The 27,210-nt window shown below is 41.8% G+C and overlaps 1 protein-coding gene across 1 annotated transcript in view; it reads left to right on the forward strand.

Moving 5' to 3' along the window:
• Window positions 1–26,272, forward strand: part of PPP1CB (protein phosphatase 1 catalytic subunit beta) — a 53,988-nt gene extending 27,716 nt beyond the window's left edge. The window contains exons 4-8 of the mRNA XM_059717157.1: window positions 1,036–1,140; window positions 11,716–11,787; window positions 22,376–22,527; window positions 23,529–23,663; window positions 24,471–26,272. Of these exons, the coding sequence (XP_059573140.1) occupies window positions 1,036–1,140; window positions 11,716–11,787; window positions 22,376–22,527; window positions 23,529–23,663; window positions 24,471–24,575 (569 nt within the window). The 3' untranslated portion in view covers window positions 24,576–26,272. The remainder of the gene's footprint in view (window positions 1–1,035; window positions 1,141–11,715; window positions 11,788–22,375; window positions 22,528–23,528; window positions 23,664–24,470) is intronic.
• Window positions 26,273–27,210: the final 938 nt, after the last annotated feature.

Here is a 27,210-nt window from a genome sequence, read left to right on the forward strand (position 1 = left end):
GGAAGTGGGGCTGGGGCAGGGCATGGGACAGAGCTGCGTTTGGGGGGCACAGGAAGGTGGGGGTGGGCTCTGGCTACTCTGTGCACCCCTGAGGGAGGTATGGGGGGGCATGTGCCGCCCAGATCTGCATGCATGGTGAGAGTGGGCAGCCTGCTGTACACTTGGGGCTGGAGGCTGCGCCAGCCTCTTCCCGGTGGGAGCTGTGCCAGGACTGAGCATGGGGTGGGTAGTGGTGGTGCTGGGTGGAGAGGCTATGGCAAACTTTGGGGTGGCTATCACCCCCCCCCCCCCCCCATTGCTGCCACTGACTGCCCCAAGACCAGCCCCTCACTGGGAAGAGGCTGGTGCAACCCCAGCCTTTAGTGTATAGCAGGCAGCCCACCTTTTGCTCCTCACACAGATCGAGGGGGGCACATGCTCCCCCTCTCCCCCCGCCTTCCCCAGTGGTGTGCGCAGGAACAGGAAGGTGCACACCGCACTGCCCCCATGTGCCCCCTGGAGGGTCTAAGGCTCTGTCCCATGCCCTGCCCCAGCTCTACTCCCTCCCTTACTGTGGGTGCCCTCCATCTGCCTGCCCCACCCCCTTCCCCTCAACAGACTAACCAGCTGTACACTGCTCTCCAAGCTGCCAGGCTGCATATTGGCAATCTGGTTGGTATCAGCCAATATGGCTAGCTAATAATCAGCTATCGGTATCTTTATCATTGCACCCCTATCCATGAACTGAGCAGCACCCTGTTTCAAAAACTAACTTTTATTTATCACAGTGCTTACTTTCTAGCAAAGGAGCCAGGCAGTGGGGATAGGGAGAACAGCCCGGCATGGATGAACCTGTGCTTATCTCCTCACACCTCAACACCTTTCAAAGGATCTTGGGTCATCCTGGTTGAGAATCACTGTTTTAACAAGTGACTCCATTGTGGGCTTTATTCAAATTTCATAACTTAGACTTAACCTCCTTTTCTTGAATTGTCAGAGTATAATGCACATTGCAGGATGGCTATGCACTCTCCTAATAAACTACTTTTCTGACAGGCAAACGGCGATTTAACATTAAACTTTGGAAGACCTTCACCGACTGTTTTAATTGTCTGCCTATTGCAGCCATTGTGGATGAGAAGATATTCTGTTGTCATGGAGGTAAGCTAATGAATTCATCAAGATGCATAGTGTAGCTGCATTTTCCATGTCAGTAACACAGTTGTGTTTAGATTTTGGCTTGGGATCTGAGTTTAAGGGAATACCCAGACATTTACATCCTAACGTGATTACTTTCTTGGATCAATCAGAGTCAACAAAATACCAAGAACAGTCTGATTTTTCTTAACAAGATAACTCAACCCTCCCCTTTATTCTATTCCTTCTTTTCTTCCTCCTTCTCCCCACACTCATTGGTGCCACGTGTAGAAAATTTACTCTGTTTAGCAAGCTGTTATCCTCTGGTTTAAATTTAGTTAAAATGTCTCTTTCCCGTTGTAGGTAGTATTTTAATCACTAATTTAAATGGAACCATGGAAAATATTTAGAATTTTAATGGGTTTGTCTATTTGTTCAACCTGTCCTCTTTGCTCTGTTCTCCTTTACATTCCTTGCCCAAGATGAGTGATCTTGTATTATCCTGCCGTGTTTGGTACATCCTGATATGGTATCATGATCATCTCCCCTGGCTCTTTTGCCCTACTCCCTTTTTCAGTCGGTCTGTTTAATGTGAGGCACATCTTTTAAATCTGATGTTAATTCTTATAAAACTGTCCCTGTAGATGTAAGTAGTTTCCTGATTGTAGGATAAAAACATTTTCATAGGCACTACTTGGGTCATAAAGTCCAGTTGCCTGTGATATCAAGTATCCACGGCTGCTAACAGACGTGGAAAAATATCAAACCAAAAAAGAGTTTTACTTTAAGCACATCATGTCCCTGCACCGAGCACAGCACATGCTCAGAAGAGGCATCACGTTATTTTGACCTGGCTTGCCTTAACGTCTGTAGGAATTACCTGCTTCAGTATGGCTTTTTGGTGCTTTTATTTAATAGCTGATTGAATTAGTTATTAGATAAAAGCACCAAAAAGCCCCACTAAAGCTCCCAATCTCTACAGATGCTGGGGAGCTAGGTCGAACTAATGCACTTCTAGTAAAGCACTGTTTTTTGTGTTGGTTTTTTTCCATGCCAGTCACCAGCCTTCACAAATAAACAATTTTGCAGAGGGTCTACCAGAACTTTCAACTTTAATTCCTCTTCTGTGTCATAGCCAAAAGGCACCTGAAAATTGATATAGAAAAGTCTGTTCTTTTTTTTGTGCGTGTCCAGGTGACTTGTAACCTGTTTACTTTTCCAGGGGTTTGCAAAAGTAAGAGTGATCTGTTCAGATGTTTGCTGCACTTTTTACTTTAAAAGTTACTTCTGTCCTGTGATTAAATCTTCCTCTTTCCTATTTAACCTTGGATAATTTTACCATAACCTTTGATTTAAACCCATATAAGGACTATGGCTTCCATTGAAGAAACTTGGCTCAGAAAAAGAGAACCTTGCAACTATATACTATGCTAATACGAAGGACAGTTTCTCTCCCAAACTGGGAAGCCCCTGGGCATTCCTGTTCAGATTCCTAGGTCTGGATTATCAGAGTCGGAGCAGATTTTTGTTGTTTCTTAGTATAGGTTTTTTATAATGACACATTAAATTTTCTTCCAGACTTGGCACTGGTTTTAAAATAAACCAACAAATACCGCCCTGCAATCTTTATCTGAACTAATCAAATTGATTTTTGCAAGCGTATAAACCAGGAATCAGTCTAGATAGAAAAATTTGGGAGCCAACTGTCAGCACAAAGATAACAATAAATCTTGAAAACTAGGAACCTGTCACTTTGCTTTGTAAGTTTGAGCAGTTGAAGGAAAGAAGTTAGTCCAGTTTAAATGCTTAGTCATAATAGCCTGGTCTTCAGGGAAGGAATCTTGACCTATTTGTAGGTGCAATCTTTCAGTTCCTTAGAACCTGGTATACAACTGGGCTTCCTTTTTTACAAAGGACAATAGCTCCATCTTGATATCAAAGATTGTTTCCATAGAAGTGTATCATTTCTAGGCAATTCTCTCATTTCTGTATACTTTCTCTACATTTTTGTTTTGCTTGTTTAAAAATCTGGGGTATGGGGGGGGGATAAGAACTTTGGGATGGCTTTTCTTCAGTTTAAAACTCAAATCTGCTTGATAGTCCTGGTACTAAATCATAAAATAACTTGTACTATTTTTTTGGAATGTCACTTCATTTTAAATAGCTCAGGCTTCATGTAGAGACCTTGACTGAAATGGTTCAAATTGAGTAGACTACAAGTCTAATGATTTAAAGAATGGCTTTCCAGTATTACTAAGTCCCATAAATGTGTACTGTATGGATTTACACAGCAACAAAGAAAAACATTCAAAAGATTCATGCCCATAGATAAACATGTGAGCCTGGGAAAACTGGTTTTCACTAGGCTTTCAGGTTTTAATTTAACAACAAATGAGCTTTTTTTTTTTTTTCTTGGAATAAGTTGACAGTATTCTAATATTTTATAAAAGTCTGTCTGTCTGTCATGACAGACAGACAATCAGTGCGAGTAAGTTTTTGGACAGGAGGTGGTGGCATGGCATGGTGGAGTGCCACCATGATGGCGGGGACATGGGGGATGGAGTGGTGGGGTAAGGGCAGCACAACTAGCCTTGCGCCCCCCCCCCCCCCAAGGCAGTAGTAACAGAGCGAATGGAAGTGGGGGGGAGACCAGCAGTGCTGGCCTTGCCTCCCTTGCCCTGCTCGCTGCAGGTGGCGTTGGTGAAGCAGAGGTAGGGGCTGAGGCCACCAGAGCTGGTCTCTTTTCCCCCCTCCTTGCTTCTTGGAGGTGGTGGCGGCAGTGCCGTGGGGGGAAATGGGGTTGGGACACTGGTGGGGGGTGAGGCCACCAGCACTGGCCTCAGCCTGCCCCTCCCCCCTTGTGTTGTCACTGCCTGCGGGGCTGACAGCATTGGGGGGAGGGGAGGGGAGGAGTTGGCCTGGGCCCAACGGAAGGGGGATGGGCAGAAACTGCTCTGCTGCAGCAGTGAGAGGGAGCAGCAGGCTGCCTGGCCTGAGGGGGAGGGGAGAACTGGGCCCATTCTCCCCTCCCCTCCCCCTCTCCTGTGTTGGCCTTGAGCCCACACCTCCCATCGCCATGTTGCTGCCAGGTCGGCCCTGGGCCTTCTGCTTCCCCCCACCCTCCTGCCACAGGTGAGTCAGCTTCTCCCTACCCTCGGGGCCCAGTCCTCCCCAACATGGGGCCCAGACCTGCTCCTCCCCTCCCCCTGCTGCTGCAGTGGGGAATGAGGGAGCAGGCCTCAATCCGAAGTAGCAGGAGGAAGAAGGGAGTACAGGGCTCTGTCCCCGCCTGCTTTCCCACTCCCTCTCCCTTCCCCCCCACCCCCGTCATTCTTTACGGGCAATTGGCTAGTCATTTTTATAAAAAGTATAAATCGGTGCACATTAATTGAATCATTGTGTTTTAAAGTAGACTTTTCTATAATTCTTCAGCTGCTGCTGGCAGTATTTCTTTGGACTGTTTGGAACAGCTGGTATGCAGTTTAAACCTGATCAACATACAGCAGAGCCAAGTAGGGATTTCACTGTGGCATAAATGTGGCAGTGGATTTTTAGGTATTCATTTAACTTAAAATTCAGTTAATTGGAATAATTTCATTGGAGAAATTGTTTTGGACATCCAGCTTTGGACTGTAGGGCCCTGTCCCCGCAAGCACCAAAGTGCTCTCTGTGGCTTTTGAGATGCTGATAAAAGCACACGGTGCATTAAAAGTCCAAAAAAAAAAGAAAAGGGGGGGGGTGCACATGGCTACAGCACGCATTGCCCAAAACCGAAGCCTGGCTGGCCAGAGCCACATTCTGGCTGCCAGCCAGGCTCCACATGCCCAGATCACTGCTGCAACAGCCCCAGGAGGTCCCCAAGACCCCACGTAAGGCTGCTTGAGCCAGGTTGCACGTCAGCCCAAGCCTCCCTTGCACCACCCAGGACAATTTGCCGCCTGCCAGAGTGCACATGCAGGGGCATTCCCTGGGGACAGATGGCAGTAGCACAACTATGTGCTGCTACTATTTGTTCCCAGGGCAGTGCACATGCACGCTTGAGGGAATGCACCCTACGTGGGTAGTTGGGATACCAAAGTTAAGGATTTACCTCAATAGTTCTACCTCAAGCAAAAGAACATCAGGAAAGTAGTATTGCCACCTTTTTATCTCTGTCAAAAAATGTGTTCTCTTGCATTTTAGTAACCACATGCCTAGAAGGAGGAAGGCCCTCTTTCAGCCCTTCAGAATACTGCAGGGGGGAGAGGATGTGGATAGGGTAGTAGTCTCCCTTTTTGGTGTGCAAGGGCAAGGAAAGAGAGGAGTCAGCAGAAATTGAGGGGAGGGCATAAGAAAATTACAAGCTTGCTTTTAGATAAAAGATGAACCAAAAAATGTCCCACACAGTAGTAGTTTTATCCTCCCTGACATGTGCTGGAAGCGTAAGATGCCATGAAGGATTAAGGAACACTCCTCTAATGTCCTTTCCAAATCCTTTTTTTTTTTTCCAGGAGCCAGTAAGGGCATTCAGGCCAGGAGTAATTAGGGAGTCTCATTACTTCTAGTCCTTTGTGCAGAAGCAAAAGCAAAGGGATGAGTTGGAGTAGAACCAGTTGGTGTACCATGTAGCCCTTGGGCCTATGCTCCCTTTCTACCAAGACCTATGTCTAAAGATGCCATTTCTACCAGGTTCTGGCTTTTGTCTCATACAAAACTTACCTGCTTGAGCCAAAAATATTTCTTGCCTCAAGACGTGTGTCCATAATGGGAGTAAAGGGGTCTGGGTTGGAGCAGGTTTGCTGCTTGGTGATCCCATAGCACCCATTGCCATTGGAACTTTTTGGCTGATTCATTTTGTGGAGCAGGTCTGCTACACCAGCTTTCTTTTGGTCTAATCTGCACTGCATTGGTTGTTTACTCTGTTATTTAGTCAAGTCCAGTGTTTGTCACTTGCACCACCTCCTTGGCTTGGTTTCCATCAGATCTTGTATAACTTGATGAAGGGGGGACTTGTGTGAAATCTTCACAGGGCCTTCAGTTCTATGGTTGGTCCCTTAGTTTAAACGCTCTGTTTACCATGTGTCAGTACTCCCCTTCATTGATGTCCCCGAGGCTTCTTGTTGCCATGTTGATAGCTTGATACTTCTTCTTTCAGCTCCTTTTACGTATCTTGAGGCTTGGACCCCCTGCCTCCCCCAATTCTGAGGCCTCTCAGTACTGAACACCCAGGGTTCACATGCTGCATATGTGTACAATGGGTTGGCATGGTTTAAAGAATGGAGCAATATCTGCAGCAATGCAGTAAATGTGTTCATTTCTTTGAATTGTTTATTCTTTGCTTGGACCTCTTGGCTGTATCTGCAAATTTTGAACCAAGCATTCAGACATTGAAGGGAGCACTGCCAAGTTCTTAAGACATCTTCTTCAGACTGTTAATCTAGCATGAGGCTGGCATGGAGTATTTCAGTGGAAGACTCTCGATACATAAGGCAGTGTTGGCTCTTACCACAGCAGGCCAGGAACCCTCGGCCACTTGCACTGCTATAGAACCAATTCTGTAGCTCTGTCATGTTGCCTGACGTGTACCTGCCAGAAACTCTAGGATGCTCAGCTTCAAAAATTAATCAGGGCTGCATATGTAAAACCTGAAGTAAATAAACTTCCTTTTTAAAATAAATGACTATTTTAAATGTTTCTTTGAAAAACTAGATCATGTGCATGCTCCTAAAAATATATATATACTTTTTAAGAAGCTTGTCTCTCTGTTAGATATTGGTCAGATATCCCTTTTAAGAACTTCTTATTCTTCAAAATAAAACCCAAACTATCGGAACCCATCTCTAAATCTTTAATTATATCAGCTTTATAAAAAGTGAGAAGGATAGCAGATGTGTTAAATGCTCAAAATAAGAAGTGGATGTGAGCATTCAGCACATTTTTGGTGGCAGATCTTGCCCTCTTTTTCTCTTCTCCAACCCCTTCAAACTGCTTTTCAGGTGTCCCTGGAGTCATGGATTGTGAATACCTACTTATGATGCTGCCTCAGTGTGTTTTAAAATGGTAACAACACAAACCATGGAATCCTGTTGGAATTTGGAGCTTGCCTAATGGAACAAGGTAGGTGCCTTTTTTACTATATTGCGTATTTTTGCATAGTTTATTTTTTAAATATTGCCCTCTGGGATATACAATAAAAACTTTGCAAAACCGCATAACATAGTAAACAAAAGGCACTTAACTTATCCCATTAAGCTGGCTCCAGTGTGCTAAAATCCTTATATCGCACCTTGTTCCTTTCCTGCCTAGACTTCTGCTCTCTTCTTCCTGATCTGATCTGCAGTCATCTTCTATATCCATCAGTCCTAAAATGATATTGCTGCTGAAATCTCATTGCTCTGGTTCTGATTATTCCCCTCTTTACTGGTTTTCACTGTGCTCATTAAGGTCAAAACATCTCATCGTTTTCTTCGGGATCCTACAGCTCTGTGCTTGCTGTTTCATTTATACTCTGCATAATTTCAGCCTGCCTCCTTAACTATCCCTGTTTTTCTCTTTGTACTGTTTTCTTTAGACCCTCTTCTATACTGTTCCTTAAACTTAGAATGGCTTCCCACTTCCCTCTTGTTCATGAAAAGGATCTGAAGCTGCAATGTTGTTTTTGAAATTCTTTTTAAGGGGATTTTGGTGATAGTTGTCAAATTACTGCTCTAGTGACAGCCTTATGTTACCTCTTGTATTGTATGTAGAGTTTTGTCTGTCTAAACTAGATTCAAGTTCTTTCTGGTGGCTCCATGGTACTTCTGCGCCGTCGGATGCGCACATGGGGCATGTCCCCACAAGCAGGAATGTATTTTCCCCAGGGCAAGTAGCAGTGGCACATGTTGTACTGCTGCTTCTTGTCCCTTGGGATGGCCTATGCTATGCATGCTCTGGGGCACAGCAGGTTCCACGGGTGGGGTAGGAGAGGCTGGGGCCAGCAAGTGCTGGCACCTGCAGCAGGGAGCAGAGTGGGGTTTTTTAGACTTTTATAGACTATCATACCTTCCCCTGCAAAGTAGCAGTGCAAGGAACTCCTTCCTGCATGTGCATCTCTGCTAGTCTGGATGCACCCATGGGGTTTAAATGCCTGTTTTCTGTGGTTAGTGTGATATTGCTAACATACTATGTTTGAGTTCTTTTGAAAGGAAGTGTCAGTATAGAAATGCCAAAAGATGACTTCAGGCGGTTTTGATTTTGATTTGAATCACGATTTATGTCACTGATCAGGATGCCTCAATTTAATCACAGTTTTATACAAAAAGTGCATTCTTGTTGTTTGCTATAACCTTCATTAAAATATTCCCAAATAGGGTCTCTCTTGTGGCCTTGCAAGCCTGCTACCATGATAGGGCTTCCCTTCTACCATACCATTCCATCATTAGATTTCAAATCAGTGGAGAAGCTATACTCAGACACTTATTCCTCAAGACTTCTGGAACAGGCTGCTCAAAATGTTTCTCTTTCGATTAGACTGCCCCTCCCTCCTTGCATTTATCTCCAGACTCCTCCTCCTTACCCAGATCTACTCCACCCCCAACAATCCTCCATTCATTTAACTTCTAGATTCAAAACTGCACTTTTAGAGAGAGGTGTAAGGGCTTGACTCTGTGTACACAAACTTGCAGGCTGACGGTAGATAATCAACTCTGTTATGTCTCATCTCCATATTCTGCTGTTAACAAAGATGTTATCTCTGGAGACGGGCAGACAAGGTTCTTTAGGTAAACCTGATATTTTTATTAAACCAACTTAGATAGTTGGAAAAGTTCTTCTTAGCAGGCTTTTGGTCATAAACATCCTTCGTCAGGCTGAGAAAGCATCTGCCAATAGTTTGTGTAGACGTTTCCTCAGGCTGACTAAGGGCGTTTGTGACTGAAAGCTTGCTAAGAAGAATTTTTTCCAACTATTTGAGTTGGTTTAATAAAAGATACTGGATTTACCTAAAGAATCTTGTCTGCCTATGTCCTTGGACCAATGCGGCTACAACCTGCACCCCTGAATCTCTGGAGTCACAAATCCAGTTTGAGAACTGATATTAAGCATCGTAGAGACACTTGATTGGATCTTTTAGGCTGAGCACCGAGTCCCATTGGGTAGAGTGATTTTTTTCTTTAATCTTTACTAATCTATAGAGGAGCATTGGGGAACCCTAGAAGATTGGGCCCCTAATATAGTCCATGGCCTGTTGTGACCTATTTATAAAACTTTTCTGGAAACGTAACATGAATATATTGTCTCAAATAGCATAATTAGAAGTTATAATCCCTATTCCATGATGATATCTTTGAGCTCTAACATACTGTAAAGTAAAATAATCTTTATCAAAATTTTTTTTAAAAGGCATCTTAAGACAAAAAAATACCATTCAATCAAAAACCTGATTTAAATAAAAAAATACTATTTTTTTTTAATTTTTAAAAAAAATTTTTGGTTTTTATTACTCTGATAGAGCCATCAGTTAAATTACTAATGTGCAGATAACCCCAATTACCTTGCAGTCTCTTCTCTCCCTGTCACTGTTTTTTCTCTAGTTTACCAAACAAAACCAGGCTTTGAGCATGTTATTGAATCCCATTCATTTTCATGTTTTGATTTGCTTTTTGTTTAAACTAAAAGAGCACACACCAACTGCTGAAACTTCCTTAGCCTGACGAAGGGTTTTTGAACCCGAAAGCTTGCTTAATAACTTTTCTCCAGCTATTTGGGTTGGTCTAATAAAAGATATCAAATTCACCCAAGGAATCTTGTCTCCCTCTTAGCTAAGCATTTGGATTCATAAAAGCTTGTCACTTCTGCAGTATTGAAGAACAGTTCCTCCTACTGAACTGCTACCATGGTACTGGTGGCAATTTGTCTTTGTGCAATTTTGTAATTTAACATGCAGAGTACTGTCAGAAGGTAGTCAATCATCTGTGAAGGGGGTCAGTTAAAAATGGCTTTTTCTAATTCATATTAAAACTAGTTTATAATTTTTCTTATGCACTTACCTTTATGGTGAAGTCATCTCCCAGTCTTTTCAGTCTGAAGTCTAAACCTTTGGTTACTCATCCCCTGTTGTCTACTATGGTGGGGTTAGGGGAAAGGGTAGGATAGAGAAGAGGAGGGAACAAAAAGCACTTACCTTCTTGCAAACCTAGGCCTATACTTCCAGGGGTGTAGAACTTTTCCAAGTTTAAGATGCTGCAAGTAGGAGCATAAGCATAAACTCCAACCATATGTAGCCATTAGACTTACGCTACCATGAGCAACAGTGGGTTTTTTAACTGCTTAAGGTTGGAATTTTTTTAACAGGAGCTATGTACTTGCGTTCCTTTGTATAACAAGTCCACAAATTGGCTGGGCTTATTTAGTGCATTGAAATTGCCTTATCAGAATCGGTTCTTGGATAATTTCTGTGGATCAGATCCAAAACAGATTATTTTGAAGTAAGCTGGCAGTAAATGAGAGGATTTTCGAAGGAAAAGTAGCTGACAAAAGGTACAGATTTAAATCTAGTAAGCTACTCCTTGAATTTGATTACTTTCACTTTTTATTAATGTGTACATAACTACTTTGGATGCAATTTTTAACAGACTACACCTCTTACATGTGTCTCTTAAGAAAATCATTTCAATACTGTTTTAAATTGCTAAGACATTTAAATATTGAATAGGGAACAAAAGTAACCTATCTTAAAACCAGGTAAACCGTTTTAGTCTTAACAATAGTCTTTCATTGACATGATCATGCATCTGTCTTCAGATGATGTGGACAGCTGCCACCATCTGCATAGTCAATTGAAATCAAGATTTAACAAAGCAGCTCTTCTTTAGTAGAAAGTTCTTTCTGCCATATGAACTGCTTAGAGCACTGCACTTAACAAAATGGATGCTGTTTATTTCCGTGCTGAGCCTATGTAGGTGAAGACTCTTACAAATTTAAAGCTTCTGAGTTCTGTTCGTACATTTCCTCGACTTGTTACATGATCCTGGACCAAGTTGCTCTTTTTCTCTGGATGAAACTGTTCTTAATGTAGCTAGGCTTGCAAGGCTTCCTTGGCCACCTTAAGCTTTGCTGTGGTACTGTAGAACAGGTAGGTTGGCGCCCCTGTATGCAACAGGCTATTCCATGGCTGCAGTATCACTAATACTTTTCACAAGGCAACATGAGGCAGCTGTGACTGTGGTGTTCTAGACCAGACCTTGTTTGAGAGACAGCACTTAAGATGGCTTCCCCAGCCAACCTGTGCTACATCTGTAAAACAAATACTTTGGGCTTGCTCAGAGACACTGACTACGTCCATTTACCTGTTCATATAAAAGGAAAGCAGCAGTGTGCTACCCCTATAGTAAACCACTGACGTAACAGCAACGCTTGGAGAAGCTGCTTATACAGATGAACTAAGTTGCTAACTTTGTTTTATGCTATTACTCCCTGTTCCTTGTGGAATGTATTTTAACTGATGTAATACAGTATACAAAGTCAGTTTTCTACAGTGGAAATGATGGACGCTGCACTACCTTGAGCCTCCAGTTGTACATTTCCTGGAACCCTTTTAAAAAGTAAGACTAAGCTGCTTTTTCCCCCATCTTATATTTATAGGACTGTCACCAGATCTGCAATCAATGGAGCAGATCCGGAGAATAATGAGACCTACAGATGTTCCTGACACAGGTGAGCATTATAGAATTTACTGTGTCTAGAAGCAATGTTGCCATAACAAACTTTACAGTAGTATTAGAATTGTAGAACCACTTTCTATGTAAACAGTTCAGTTCTTTGATGCACATTCAACATGTGCTTGAAGTATAACAGTCTGTCCTGTTCTTGTCTTTACAAATGTTTCCTATGCTCTTGTGCACATCATCACTTTCAGTATGCTTCTTGGTAATTTTCAGCTCCATTTTTGATCTTGGGCAATCTGTCAAGAGTTTGTGCCATCTCAACTTCTGCTTCTTTGCAGGAGTTCCTATTCCTTATTCCTATGTAGTTCCTATTCCTTATCCCTCAGAATAGCCAATAGCAGGTTGTCCTGGCTGTTTTAAGTTTTAGTAACCATGAAATTGAAAGTCAAAATCCGTGAAGTTAAATTTAATACCAGTTCTCACTCCATAGCTTGAAAAGGTCTAAAACCACAAGTTAATAAAAAATCTGTCAGAATGTACCATTTTTTTCTTAAAGTTCTCTTGGTTTCTTGGGCTTCTGTTTCCTACCCTTGCATCAGAATTCTAGTTGATCTGCAATCAATATTTACTTTTCTTTCCTTGTTACACAGACCTGTAAGTCAGCTCCTTCTAGTTACAGAAAAGTAGCTGGAGAAGTTGAACTTGCTTGTATCTGATGTTGTACTCCTAATTACTTTTTTCCGCGAACACTTTAAACTCACATACATGTTAAATTGGGAGAGAAATTGACTTGTTTCTCACTGCTATAGCAACATCTGTCACCAAAAGCTACCACTGTCTCAGAAATGCAGCTATTTTCTCTTATTCCCTAACATTTCAGCCAATCTTAATTCTATGTATATGTTGATTTAGAGAGATTTTTCCTTTTAAATCTGTAGATCTGAAATGCATTCGAAAATTGAGGAAGCTTTCACTAAGCAGTTGTCGGTTGGTACACAATTTTCTTTGATAAACAGGCTATTTACAATCCAAACCTGGAATAAATCTCAATTGATGGTATTATCTCTCTCCCTATAAACAAAACATATTGGGGAGTAAATTAATATGTAGCAAAATCATACCCAGATACATTTTTAGGCAAGTAGCTGAGTACATTTCACAAGTATAAATCACAACACTGAGTCTCAGCTAAAAATTGTCTAACTGATTTCTTCCCTTTTATGTCTTTTATCCATATTTCAAAACTTGGCCCCCATCAAACTTTTTTAAAAAGATGTCGCTTAACTTTAATCATCTGGTTTCACTATTAAAACAATTTTAATCTTGAGAGTGCTGCATATGGAATCGAGTTATTTTCCATTTTACACAGGGGCTTCTGTCTTCAAATTGTACTTCCATCTAAAATGTTTTACCTCATTTTGATGCCTGTTTTCTTGGTTCATTTCTTGATTCAGTTTTTAATTGTGACTATAAGACACTACCATTGCCAGTATATTTCCTTTTACAGCTTGGAAATATGAATCTGGAAGGTGAGATACAAAGTGTAGAGAGAAACGTGAGGGTTGGGATTTCGGGTCCCAAGCAACTTCTTAAATATCATGAGGGACTGGAAATCCCATTAAATTTGTTTCTAAACTATTCAGAGTCAGATACTTTCATAGTTGGTAGGGTCAGAAGGGACCTGAGGAGATCATCTAGTCCGACCCCCTGCTGTGGCAGGAAACAGTACTGGGGTCAAATGACGGCAGCCAGATGTTCGTCCAGCCTCCTTTTAAAGAACCCCAGGGTAGGAGCCAGCACCACTTCATTTGGAAGTTGGTTCCAGGTCCCAGCCACCCTGACAGTGAAATAGTGCTTCCTAATGTCTAGCCTAAAACTACCCTCTGCCAGCTTGTGTCCGTTGTTTCTTGTAACTCCTGGGATTGCTCGGGGGAACAGGGACTCTCCCACAATGCCTGGTGGTCCCCCTTGACTAGTTTGTAGACTGCCACTAGATCCCCTCTCAGCCTTCTCTTTTGGAGGCTAAACAGGTTCAGGTCCCTCAGCCTCTCCTCATAGGGCCTGCCCTGCTGACCCCTGATCATGCGGGTGGCCCTCCTCTGGACCCTCTCCAAGTTGTCCACATCCCTTCTGAAGTGCGGCGCCCAGAACTGGACGCAGTACTCCAGCTGCGGCCTGACCAGTGTCGCATAGAAGGGGAGGATCACCTCCTTGGACCTGCTTGAGATGCATCTGTGGATGCACGACAAGGTATGGTTGGCCTTCCTGACTGCGTCCCCACACTGTTGGCCCATGTTCATTGTGGCATCAATGATGACTCCAAGATCCTTTTCTGTCTCAATGGTGAGAACGGAGTTCCCCAGCCTATAGGTGTGCCGCTGGTTCTTCCTCCCCAGGTGCAGCACCTTGCACTTGTCAATGTTGAAACCCATCCTGTTCTCTTTGGCTCAACCCTGTAACCTGTCTAGATCCGCTTGCAGCCTTTTCCTTCCTTCTAGCGTACCCACTTCCCCCCACATCTTGGTGTCATCTGCAAACTTGAATAGGGTGCTTTCTACCCCCTCGCCCAAGTCACTGATGAAGATGTTGAGTAGTGTGGGCCCGAGGCCTGGGGAACCCCACTGCCCACATCCCTCCAGGTCAAATAAGACCCGTCCACCACCACCCTCTGGGTGTAGCCCACCAGCCAGTTAGTGACCCATTTGACCGTGTAGGCATCAACACCACTGTCTCCTAGTTTCTTACTGAGAATGGGGTGAGACACCGTGTCAAAGGCCTTCCTGAAGTCCAGAAAGACTATATCCACTGCGACACCTGCATCCAAGGACTTGGTGATCTGGTGATAGAAGGCCACCAGGTTGGTTTGGTAAGACCTGTCCCTAATGAATCCATGCTGGTTGCCCCTGAGCATAACCTCCCCTGCTGGCCCTTCCTGGACATGTGCCAGGATAATTCTTTCGAAAAGCTTCCCCAGGACTCAGGTGAGACTCACAGGCCTATAGTTTCCTGGGTCTTCCTTCCTCCCTTTTTTTGAAGATGGGGACCACATTGGCCCTTTTCCAGTCCTCCGGCACATCGCCCGAGCACCATGAATGCTCATAGAGCTGCGCCAGAGGTCCCGCAATGACCCCTGCTAGTTCCTTCAGCACTCTGGGGTGGAGATCATCAGGACCTGCAGATTTAAATACATCTAGTCCCTCCAGAAGTTACCTGACAAGGTCCTCATTAACCCTAGGCCTGGGTGTGCCACCCACAGGGCCCTTGGGGTGGGGGGGGGGCCAGTGAGGGAGATATCCAGGTCCCTCCTCAGAAATATGGAGGCAAAGAAATTGTTGAATATGTCAGCTTTACCATCAGGTGAGATGACCAGACTTCCTAGTGTGTCCTGCAGAGGCCCCACGTTACTTGGCACCTTCTTTTGCCCCCCTATGTATTTGAAAAAGGACTTCTTGTTGTCCTTGATCTGGGTCGCTAGTCCCAGCTCCATTTCCGCCTTGGCCTTCCTGACCGCCCCCCTACATTCCCGAGCTACCGAGGTATAGCCCTCTCTTTTAATGGCCCCTCCCTGCCAACGGGTGTATGCCTCCTTTTTTGTTTGGAAATGTTCCCGGATGCTTTTGGTGAGCCATGGGGGCCTTTGTGCCCTCTTGCCCCCTTTGATTTGTGTAGGGATTACTTCCCTTTGAGCTAAGAGGATCGTCTCCTTAAGGAGCGACCACTCCTCCTGGACACTCAACTCCCTCCAGCTCTGGGACCTCAGTGCTTCCCCCACTAGTCTTCTTACCTCATTAAAGTCCGCCCTTCTGAAGTCGAGGGCTGCTGCCTTGCTGGAGGCTTTTGCCACCTTGCGCTGGATGGTGAATTCCAGCAGACGACGATCGCTATCGCCCAGGTGGTCGAGCACCCGCAGACCCTTCACCAGGTCATCGCCCATGGCCAGGACCAAATCCAACAAAGTTTCTCCCCTGGTGGGGCTGTGTACCTCCTGGGTTAGATGGAGGTCCTGTATGTCAGTTAAGAACCTGCGTGGGCGGTCAAACCTGGCTGTCTGCTCCTCCCCGCAGATGTCTGGCAAATTTAGGTCACTCATGACAACCACATCCTTGGACCTAACTATCTCTGTGAGCTGACTTAAAAATTCCTGGACTCGATCTTTTCCACGGTTGGGTGGTCTGTAGTAGACCCCCACCATTAAGTCCCTTTCATCCTGACCCCCTTGTAGTCTAACCCAGAGCACTTCCGTTTGCTCCTCCTCTGACCCAGTGATACACATTGTGGATGTGTTGCTCCTTGACATAGAGTGCCACACCCCCACCCTTCCTACCTGTCCTATCTTTCCTGTAGAGCCTGTAGCCCTTGATATTCACTGCCCAGTCATGTGTTGGGTCCCACCACGTTTCAGTAAGCCCCACTATGTCTGGGTTGATGCTGGCTAGCAGGAGGACTAGTTCCTCATGCTGCGGGCATTGGTATAGAAGCATTTGAGGCCTCCTGAGCATGAATGGACCACCCCCCTAATCCCAGCAGTACCCAGGCCCATGTCACTTACCCCATTACCTGTTTCTCTTGTCATCGGTTTAGGCTGGGCTGCTCCTGCAGGCGATGCTTGGCTTGCTTGTCTGAGGCTTCCTCTGCCCACGTCATCCCCTTCCTCCAACGAACCTAGTTTAAAGCCTGCCGGAGTCATGCTAGGAAGGCAACATAGCCAGTTTGATTGTAAAGTATTGGTCAACCATAAATGCAGGAATTTGTGCTAATGCAGGGATTATTGGGGGAAAATCCATAGCCTATGTTAGCTGGGAGCCACACCTGATCGTTACAGTCGATTTTTAACTTTATAGTGCAGTTTAAAACTGCCAGGTAAAATACTATATTTATGGGGCTCTCAAAGATGAGTTTGTGCAAACGTAAAGCTATATCTTCTTGTAATGGGTATTTTTAGAAGTATTTATTTAGCCTTCACATGCTTGATTTGGCAAAAGCTTATTTAAGTAGTGTTCTCTGTGAATAAGTAATAAGAATATTTGCTAGAAAATTGCATCTCTGTCTTATTTCTTTGTTTTGTGTTTCTTGTATCTGACTTACTGGTGTCCTAAAGATCTGTCTATACAGTTCATAGCAAGTGAGGGTTAGAAGGGACCTGAGGAGATCATCTAGTCTAACCCCCTGCTCAAAGCAGAACCATCCTTAATTAGATAATTCCTACTAAGGCTTTGTCTAGCCAGGTCTTAAAAACCTCCAAGGATGGAGAGTTCACAACCTTTCTGGGTAACCTGTTCCAGTGCTTTACTACCCTCCTAGTGAGAGTTTTACTAATATTGAACCCTCTTTTGCTGCAACTTGAGACCATTGCTCCTTGTTCTGTCACCTGCCACGACTGAGAACAGTCTTTGGCGCCATCCTTCAGGGAGTTGAAAGCTGCTATTAAATCCCCTCTGTCTTTTCTTCTTCAGACTAAATAAGCCCAGTTCCCTCAGCCTCTCCTCATCAGTCATGTCCCCCAGCCTCACCATTTTGGCTGCCCTCTGCTGTACTCTCGCCAATTTGTCCACATCCTTTCTATAGTGGGGAGCCCAAAACTGAACTCTCAGTACTCCAGATGTGGCCTTGCCAGTGCTGAATAGAGGGGAATAATCACTTCCCTTGACCTGCTGGCAGCACTCCTACCAATGCAGCCCAGTATGCCGTTAGCCTTGGCATCAAGGGCACACTGCTGGCTCATATTCAGCTGATTGTCCACTGTAACCCCCAGGTCCTTTTCTGCAGAGCTGCTGCCCAGCCAGTCAGCCACCAGCCCGTACTATTGCCTGGGATTGTTCTGTCCTAAGTGCAGGACTTTGCACTTGTCCTTGCTGAACCTCATGGGATTTCTTTTGGCCCAATCCTCCAATTTGTTTAGGTCTTCCTGAATCCTAACCCTACCCTCCAGCATATCTACTACTCCTTCTCTCCCACCTACCCCCAACCTCCTCCCAGCTTGATGTCACCTGCAAGCTTGCTAAGGGTGCACTCTGCTTCCAGGTCATTGAAGATATTGAATAAAACCGGTTCCAGGACCAACCCTTGGGACATTCCACTTCATACTGGCTGCTAACTAGACATAGAGGCATTGATTAGTACCCTCTGACTCCAATGCTCCAGCCAGTTTTCTGTCTACCTTACAGCCCGTTCATCCAACCTATTCTTTCTTAGCTTGCTTGTGAGAATGTTGTGGGAGACTGTATCAAAAGCCTTGCTAATGTCAAGGTACACCACATCCACTGATCTCCCCACATCCACAGAGCCTGTTATCTCATCATAAAAGGCAATCAGGTTGGTCAGGCACAACTTGCCCTTGGTGATGTTGTTCTCATAGTGCTTGGATCTTATTAAAACATAAGCAGTTGGGTAATATGCATCGGTTTTAATTTTGGAGGTAGGCCCCAAATGTTGCCGAATTTTGGGGCTGTTTTTTCCTGTTAGGGGTCTTGAGCCAGATCAGTCCCACAGCTGCATAGTCCTAAAGCAGATCTCCTTGGCTGGGAACAGGCATAGCTAAAAAGTAAATCAGGGCATCCTGCTGCTTGGTAGAATGCCACTGGGGGAAGGTAGTATTGGCACTCCCTGTCTTACGTTCAGTTCTAGGTTTGAGTCTCTGAGGTTTTTTTTTAGTGTTTTATTTTTAAACAGTCGCCCATTTCCTGATGGATGCACACTGTTCACTGTAGGCAGTTCATTTTAGCATTTACATGAATTCTTCATGTAACTGCATTTTTCTATGCACCTTCCAGCTATGCTTTGTCAGTACTTTTGAGTTCTTACCCAAAGACGAGTAAATTCTAGTGTTCTGTGCTAATCAGAAAATGCCATATTGCTACCTTCAAATGCAACATTTCAAACTTTCTGAATGGATTTCAAATGTGTGTTTTTAATCCTAACAGATCCTTGCAGTTAACAGATTCCATTAAAAGGAAAAAACCCTAAGTGTTCTAAATACACCATATAATTGAAAGCTGTACTGTCAAGACTAAGGTTTATTGGACCTGGTAGTTGCTTCCTGATCTGGAAATGTTCTGATTTTTTTCCCCTCCCTTTTCTGGTAATTTTGACTCACCCTCATAAATATATTGGTAGCGCAGTTGCAAAAAGAAAGAATGCTTAGTGTATTTATATTAACCTGCTTTTGAGATATATCTTTTATAGAATGAGTGTTTTGGTTTGTTTATACTGTAAGTAGTCAGCTTGGTTCCCTTTTTCTCATCTGAAAGCTCTAGGTGAAATGTGTATGTAACATGTATTTAATATGAAAAGAAGAAAACCCAATTAATTGACTTCCAGGCTTGTTTTAATTTCGCTAACAATTTGTGCCTACTTCTGAGTACAGTACTCTGCTTTTACAACAAATACAACTAGCTTTTAGAAGACCAAAGAAGAGAATGGCTCTTAAACATAGTTAAAATCATAAATATTTTTTTTATAAGCAATGCATAAATAATAAAAACAGTTTTTGCAAAAATCTTTAGGTCATCTTTAGTACATCAGTGTCTTTTTTTCAGTTGGTCCAACTTAGGAAGTTTTATGTAAAAAGAAGTAAGCCAATTTCCTTTTTGGCAAGATGAATAACTGCACACCATAACCCTAGAAATATCTGAGGAAGTCTTGAAGAGAAATGCAAAAAGAGGCTAAGAGGGATGCCAAAGATTTTTGGCTAAAATGGATGATACTCAAAAAGCAGCTGATGCAGGTGATAGCTGTGAAATGCACAAAGGCATCAAATGAGCAATTGATCTAGTCATGAAGAATACAGTTCTGTTGAAAGACTTGAACAGAAATGTCATTACTGATAAACAAAGAACTTGAGTTGAATTGAACACTATGGAATTATACTCCAGTGGGACCTGAAATCAAACATGAAGAGCTCAAAGGATTACCACAGTTTGAAGTTATGATGGATTTAGACAATGAGCCTACATTAGAAGATTTACAGAAAGCCATTAAATCAATTCCAGGGAGCAAGTCATCTGGCAACAACTGTTTGCCTGCTGAAATTTGCAAATGTGCCAATGATGAATTACTTCGAAAGCTTCATGAAGTTATACTGCCCTGGAAAGAGGAAGCAGTACTGCAAGATTTCAAAGATGCCCAGTTTGTACAATCATACAAAAACAAAGGTGATGGAAGTGACTGTGACTGCTATAAAGGTATTTCCCTTTTGAACATTGTTAGAGCAGTTGTTACTTGCATCATGCTCCCTAGGCTGCAATCTCTAGGTGAAAAAAAATCTATCCTGAAAGTTGGTGTGGTTTTTGCTCAAGACGTTCCACTATTGGTATATGATATTTTTGATCAAGCAACTGCAAAAGAAGTGTAGAGGAAAAACTAATATTACTTGTACATTGCCTTCATCAACATGACAAAGGCCTTCAATACAGTCAGGCAAGGACATTTATATTCAAGGACAGCAGTGATGGCATGCATCTTTGAACCAGACTAGATGGAAGCTTGTTCTACATTGCAAGGTTTTGCATAAAAACCAAGGTGCAAGAGCTGGTTCTGAGAGATTTCCTGTTTGTGGATGATCTGGCCTTGGTTGCCCGCAGTGAATCTTCCCTGCAAAAACTCTCGGGCAGATTTCTGAGTCATGCAAGGGTTTCAAGATGGTAATTAGTCTCAAGAAGACTGTGATTGTGTACCAAGAGGTGGAAGAACTAATATACGACATTGTCCAGGAGGATAAATCTCTTGGTGGTGTTGACAGTTTTTGCTGCTTTGATTCTACAATCAGCAGGAATCTGGCCTTCAGACTGAAATGACTAACAAAAATGGAAAGCAGCTAAGAATTTTGGGCTATTACAGAAATGTGCATGAAATAACTGGAAACTATCAGCTAAGGTGAAGGTACAAATCTGAGAGTTGTGTGCCATCATCCCTGCATTATGGTTCAGAAACATGGATACAGCAAGAGAACAGCTTCCATATGATATGCCTGTGTAAGATCCCAAAAATAAAGTTGGAAGACCAAATACTGAACCCAGAGGTGCTGGAGTGCACAGGATTGACAGACTTAGAAACCACTATCAAGAAAAGGAGGTTGTAATGGATCAGCCATGTCAGAATTGGACAAGACTGTATCCCCCCAAGAATATTTTGTATACTGAGCTTTGAAATGGCTCTAGAAAGTGGGGTCATCCTCTATGGTGGTACCACAATGTGTGCAAAATTATATAAAGTCATTCAGTGTCAATGTAGAAAGCTGGAAAGTGCAGAATCCCATGCTAGAAGGAATATCTGGCACTCAACACATAGTGGCTTTGATCCAGAGGATAGAAGCAAAGTGAGAAAAGAAAGCAGCTTGCTATAAATTTGGACTCCCAATTTAGACAACATACAGATCTGTGAAACTTATAACAAGCTGTGTCACTCTCAAATTGGGTTTGTCAGCCACAAATAGATTAATCAGGCATCTGACTAGATCTCTTGTATGTACACCACGATCCAGAGGATTGATGGTTGCCTACTACTAGACCCTAAACTGGAAGTCTTAAGGGGAGAGCAGAAAGGAAAAGATAGGAATTCTCTACTTAAAAATACAGACTTACTGTTTAGCTTATGGGTAAATGAAAACCATCTGCATAAAGAAGCTTTTGTAACAGAATTTAAATTTTAATGTGCAACAGCAGTATGTCTCCATCAAGATGAAACACTGGGCTGTAGCTCTGACCATTTTCAATTGCTAGCCAAATTTGTTCTCTCTCTGTGTCTTGCTCTAATTGCACATTGAGTGCTTGGGTATATTCGGTTTTGATTATTATGATTATTAAGTATGCTAATCATTCTACATAGGTTTGCTATATTTACATTTTGTTCAAGATTTCAAATGAGGGGTGGTTCCACATAAAGTGCATTTAACAGGCAAGTTGAAATCACTTCTGGAAACTTAAGCCAGTTAGTTTTTAAGTTTCGTTTGATACCTGTTTTTCAAATTGTGCACTCTGCTAGGTTAGTGACATACTTCAGCATTCAGCAGGAAGGACAAGTTCTTGAACATCTGACATGGCCCAGTATTGGCCTGTTAGACTGCTGCAAACTTAACTGGGAATACTAATGTGCAGGTCTTGCCAAATATTGTAAGGCATAATACCTATTTTGTTATTTCATTGACCTAGGCATCTGTAAAGGTGGAATCTTCTGTGAAACCTTAAGCTAAATTTACTTGTTAAATTTAAAGTCTGTAGTGTATTAATGTGAAATATTATGAGACTGCCTGAGGGTATTGCTGCATGAAAAGGATTGGTTGCTGTCTTACAACAAGCGTGTGTGTGTGTGTGTGTGTGTGTGTGTGTGTGTGTGTGTGTGTGTGTATACACACCAGGACTCTCAATCTGCCCAAATGATCACAGGAAATTGAGTGTAGATTTTGTTTCCTTTGAAATAAAAAGGCAAAAAAGCAGTTTCTTAGTTTACCCAGTTCCACAGGTGTTCATAGATTTTTGTTTTGTTTTTTAAGTCACCCTGGACCATCCTGGGTGGGTGCTGGGATTTGTGGAGTTAAGAGCCTTTTCTAACCATTATACTTGCATTGGTAATACCTTGTGAGTTGTTGTGAATGATGTAACGAGACAATATTTTTAAGACTGATGTCACTTTTTTTCTTAAAGGCTTGCTATGCGACTTGCTGTGGTCTGATCCGGACAAGGATGTGCAAGGGTGGGGTGAAAATGATCGTGGGGTCTCCTTCACTTTTGGTGCTGATGTAGTCAGTAAATTTTTGAACCGTCATGATCTGGACTTGATCTGTCGAGCTCATCAGGTATGATACCTGTAGTAGGGGAGGGGGTGCAAATTTAAAATGATCCTCCAATAATTAGATTTTATGCATAGAAAATTATAATTAACTTACAAATTTTCCATGTGTAGAATTTAATTACTGGGGGGTCATCTTGTATTAGGGTAAATACGGTGCTCGGCCCTCCTGTCTAAGTAGGCTTTCCAGCAGTATAAGGCAAACAAATGTCTAAAATCAGAACAAAAACTGTTGATGATGCAGCAGGTTGATTGCCAGTGAATGTGAGGGGTTGTCTCTTTTTTTTTTTTTTTTTTTTCCAGGGAGGGCGTGTTTGCAAAGGCTGCCATGAGTTGCTTTAACTATGTCTGGGGAAGCCTTTTCTTACTGTAGCTGGTATTATTTTTACCTTAGTCTTAAATAAGAGAAAATAATCCAGCTTTTTAATAAGGGTTGTGCAGCAGAAGCTAATTCTAAGTGTTGTTGACCTGCTGTAACAAAAAGTCTTTTTTTAGAACATTTCAATTGCCGGGGGGTGTATATCCTGATGCCAACCATACTGCCTATGTTGCAAGTGAAACAAGCTTTAGGAATGCTTAGAGTAGAATGGTTTCTGAAACTTCTTTTCGTAAAGCAGATTTAAATGAGGTGGTTAAAGCCTCAGAGCCTGTCATACTTTAATATTTATGTGAAATTACTTGTATATTTGATTAATAAGTATCTGGACAGCTTTAACTAGTAGAACGTTTATCAAATTCCTGACTTGAAAATCTTAAATGATCAAGTCATGATCTTTTTTAACCAGACTCTTTTAGACACTTGTAATATTTCTTATCTAAATGAATAAAATGAAGGTATGCACTCATGTATCCTCCTGGTACTTATTTGTCATCTCTGTAATATAAGCAAGTGTTACTTCTCTGATGATCAAAGAGTTTAGGTAATAGAGTGAATCTAATTTCTGCATGATATATCTTGTTTAATACACAAGCTGTATGGGCTTAACTGTGTTGTGTTGCTGTTGACAGGTGGTTGAAGATGGATATGAATTCTTTGCTAAACGACAATTGGTCACCCTGTTTTCAGCTCCAAATTACTGTGGAGAGTTTGATAATGCTGGAGGCATGATGAGTGTGGATGAAACTTTGATGTGTTCATTTCAGGTATAGTATGTTTCTAAACTTTAATGTTCTTTCTTTAATGGATAGACTTACAGGAATGATCAGTTAATCTACCTATGGTGCATGGTTATAGCCAGTCTATGAGAATAAGCCTGTGAGTTACAGAAGACCGTGCTGTACAGCAAGCAGATATTTAGGGAAAGGTAAATGACCTTTACCCCAGAGAACTGGTTTACATGAGCTCCTAGTCCAGGGGTCAGAAATGTTTTTGGGCAGAGTGCTAAAAATTCCCACAACCTCAACTTGTAAGGTGTTGGTGTGCCAGGGGCAGACGGTGATGGAGCTATGAGGGGCCCAGTCTTTGTTGTGGGAGCACAGCCCTGGCCCCTTCCCCAAGGTACAAGTGCCAAGCAAAATGCCTTTGTGTGTCATGCTCTGGCATGTGTGCTGAGGATTGCCTACCTCTGTCCTAGACTCTTAAACTTACTGTGTTCGAAATGTCTTCATACTAAACTGTTTTACAGTCTGGTTCCAATCATCAAAGCAAACTTGACTGGATGGCTTTCTCTGGTGTGATTCCTTTACTCAAACATGTTTCTCGGTTTCAGATAAGTTGCAACACTCTTTAATCCAACTAAAAAGCAATATTAAAAACATCTGGAAATAAGTCCTTTCATGTATGGGTATAATATGTTGAAACTGGTAAAATAAGCAAATGAACAGTGTAGTGAAGTTTTGAGTGCTTTTTGAGAAGTAGACTAAAATGCAATCTTGTTGAATCCGTGTGTGTGTGTGGAACATTCCAGTTGCAGTTGATTTAGGATAAATATTTCCTTTTTCTCTTCAAAGATACTGAAACCATCTGAAAAGAAAGCCAAGTACCAGTATGGTGGTTTGAACTCCGGTCGCCCAGTCACTCCACCGCGCACAGGTAATCCACCGAAGAAGAGGTGAAGAAAGGAACAGCATAGAAACACCATCAGATCTGTCAAGGACAAAACTCCATATACAGTATATAATAAGTGTGCACTGTAAAACCATCCAGCCATTTGACACCCTTTATGATGTCACACGTTTAACTTAAAGAGACGGGTAAAGGATCTTTATTAATTTTTTTCTAGTAGAAAGATGTGCAACACTGTATTGTAACAAACATAGCTCCAACTTCTAATATCCAATATAGAATAAAATCCAAACTAAAAAAAAATCTATTGAGGTTGCATATTCACTTAGCACAGTTTTTAAAATTGACCAACATCCCACTTAAAATAAAATGCAAACTTGATGTTAGTTAAACCAGATGAGAAGCATGATGTTCCATTTGTGTAACGTGGTCTTATTGTTGCTTGATTGCTTTTACTTTGGATATTATTTTGTAGCTAGAATGATGCAAATAAAAAATCTAGTCATGTTCCCTCACTTTCTTTTTTTGATTGAATATGAAAGGGGCTTTTTAAAACTACCACTGATATTTTTTCCTTTTCTTTTCTCCCCCCTATTCTTTGTAATCTTGTTACCTAAAATGTGTGCCCTATTGTATTAAAAAGGTTGTAGGGTATTAGTGAATAAAAGATTTAAGTCCAGACTAGTGACCTGTTAAAACACCATGACTGGACAGCCGAATGGTCAGCATTGTTTAAGAGACAGAAAACCTTTTTTTTTCTTAACTTAAACTGCCACAGAATTAATTTGTGCACTACACTATTTTAAATTATTGACGTTACACTGTGCTATGGCACTTCATTTAACTTAGGACAAAAATGGTATTGCCTATTAGTTGGTAACTTGATTATGTGGTACCTTGGCTTTAGATTTTATTAGCATGAAACACCTTTGGCATGCTTAGCTTCCAGGTAATACCCTACCTGCATCAAAATGCATCTTGCATAGTTCCACTGAACATGAAGATCCTCCCTTAATAAGCCTTGGAAAGCTGAAATTTTGTTTTTCTCATAAGAGGGTGTATTTTAAATGGATGTAGATCAGTGAACAGTAGGTTAACTGACTAGTGGTGGTTGAACTGTCTAATATTGCCATGTGAATGTTTTATATGATTGTAAGGCTTATGTCACTAAAGATTATATCCTCTGGATTTTCATGATCAAAGTTCATATACTATTGTATAGATTTCTGCTTTGTAGTGTACTATAGTAGCAATAATTTCTGTACATGATCAAGATTTATGCAGTATTTCTTTCCTGTTCTCTCCTTTCCTTAAAAGGGTTCATATTGACAAATGGCAAGGTATGAGAAGATGCAAAATTTGTAATAGGGTAGAACTGCAAAGCACGTGTGTATTGCTTTAAGATGCAACACATTGGATGTGATTATAAAAGTTTTTATTGAACACTGTCAAATTTTTAAGATTCTTTGGGGTGGGGGGGAGGCCTCAGATTTATCCCATTCTAAATGTGCATTGATAGATGTAAACTCTTCACTTTACTATTGTCTTTGAAAATGTTAAAATTGAGGATTCTGGTAACTTACATTTTATGAATTGGCACATGATATAATGCAAGAGTGATTTCTGACACAGTGAAAAAGTTCTTTAAAATGGATTTAAGTCTCTTTTTCTAATTCCATTTTGTTTTAAATGCATATTTTAAATGTAGGTTTTTTTCATTTAGTAAAAGTTGTCTAATTGATTTGAAGTCTGCCTGGTTATTTTAATTTTCAGTTGCTAATCAGCAAGTAGTTAGTTAACCCTTTGCAGAAAAACTTGTCCTTTTGCCCTTGAGGCTGAACAAACCCTAAATACTTTCTGCTTTTTTTTTTTTTTTTTTTTTTTTTTTAATGTAAAGCAAGCACCAGTGATCAGTTCCTGGTTCAAAATGGAACAGTAAGCATCAGAAGAACTCTGTTCTGGGTTTTTTCTGACTGACTTAGTGATAATAAACAGTGACTGGCCATAGATCATCTTTGGCAAGACAGCAGATTATATTCTGTAAACCATATGAAGAAGGTAATTTGTTCTCTAGACCAGTGAAATTTGATGTGGTGTTTTACAGTGTCCAAGTTCTCAAATGTTGGTTTTCAAGCCATTATTTAGTAATAACAATATCTTCATGCCAAGTAGGCAGATTAACACATCCACAGTTTCAGCAAACATTGGAAACTTAAGCTGTCTGTATTTTTAAAATATCAGTATCTACAATTGTATGTTACATGGGTAACTAACATGCTCACTTGTATTGCAGATGCTTCTTCAGAAGAGAAATAAAAAGTTTTCAGGCCTTCTGTGTGTCATAAAGAAATAGACTTTTTTTCTATTTTCTTTATATACTAGAAATGCACATACTGTCTTCTACTGAAGAACTGCTTTTAATACCTGCATGTTGTCACATTATAGCTGAGAGAATGATCATTGTACTACTTTGGGGGCAGAGAGTAGAGTTGAAGCATGTAACAAACACTAGCTGACAAACCACAGAAGAAATACTATGGTATATTTTTATATACAAGTTTGAGGTATAAAAAGTAGAAATGCTTAATTCTACATTGTATATAGTATAAACATTAAGGGGGCAGAAAACTAACTGAGCAAAGGAAAAATTCACTGTGGAAAAGGAAAAATTCACAGTTATGTCCC

The sequence above is a fragment of the Alligator mississippiensis genome, chromosome 1, assembly GCF_030867095.1.
Source record: "Alligator mississippiensis isolate rAllMis1 chromosome 1, rAllMis1, whole genome shotgun sequence".
NCBI classification, from domain to species: Eukaryota; Metazoa; Chordata; order Crocodylia; family Alligatoridae; genus Alligator; species Alligator mississippiensis.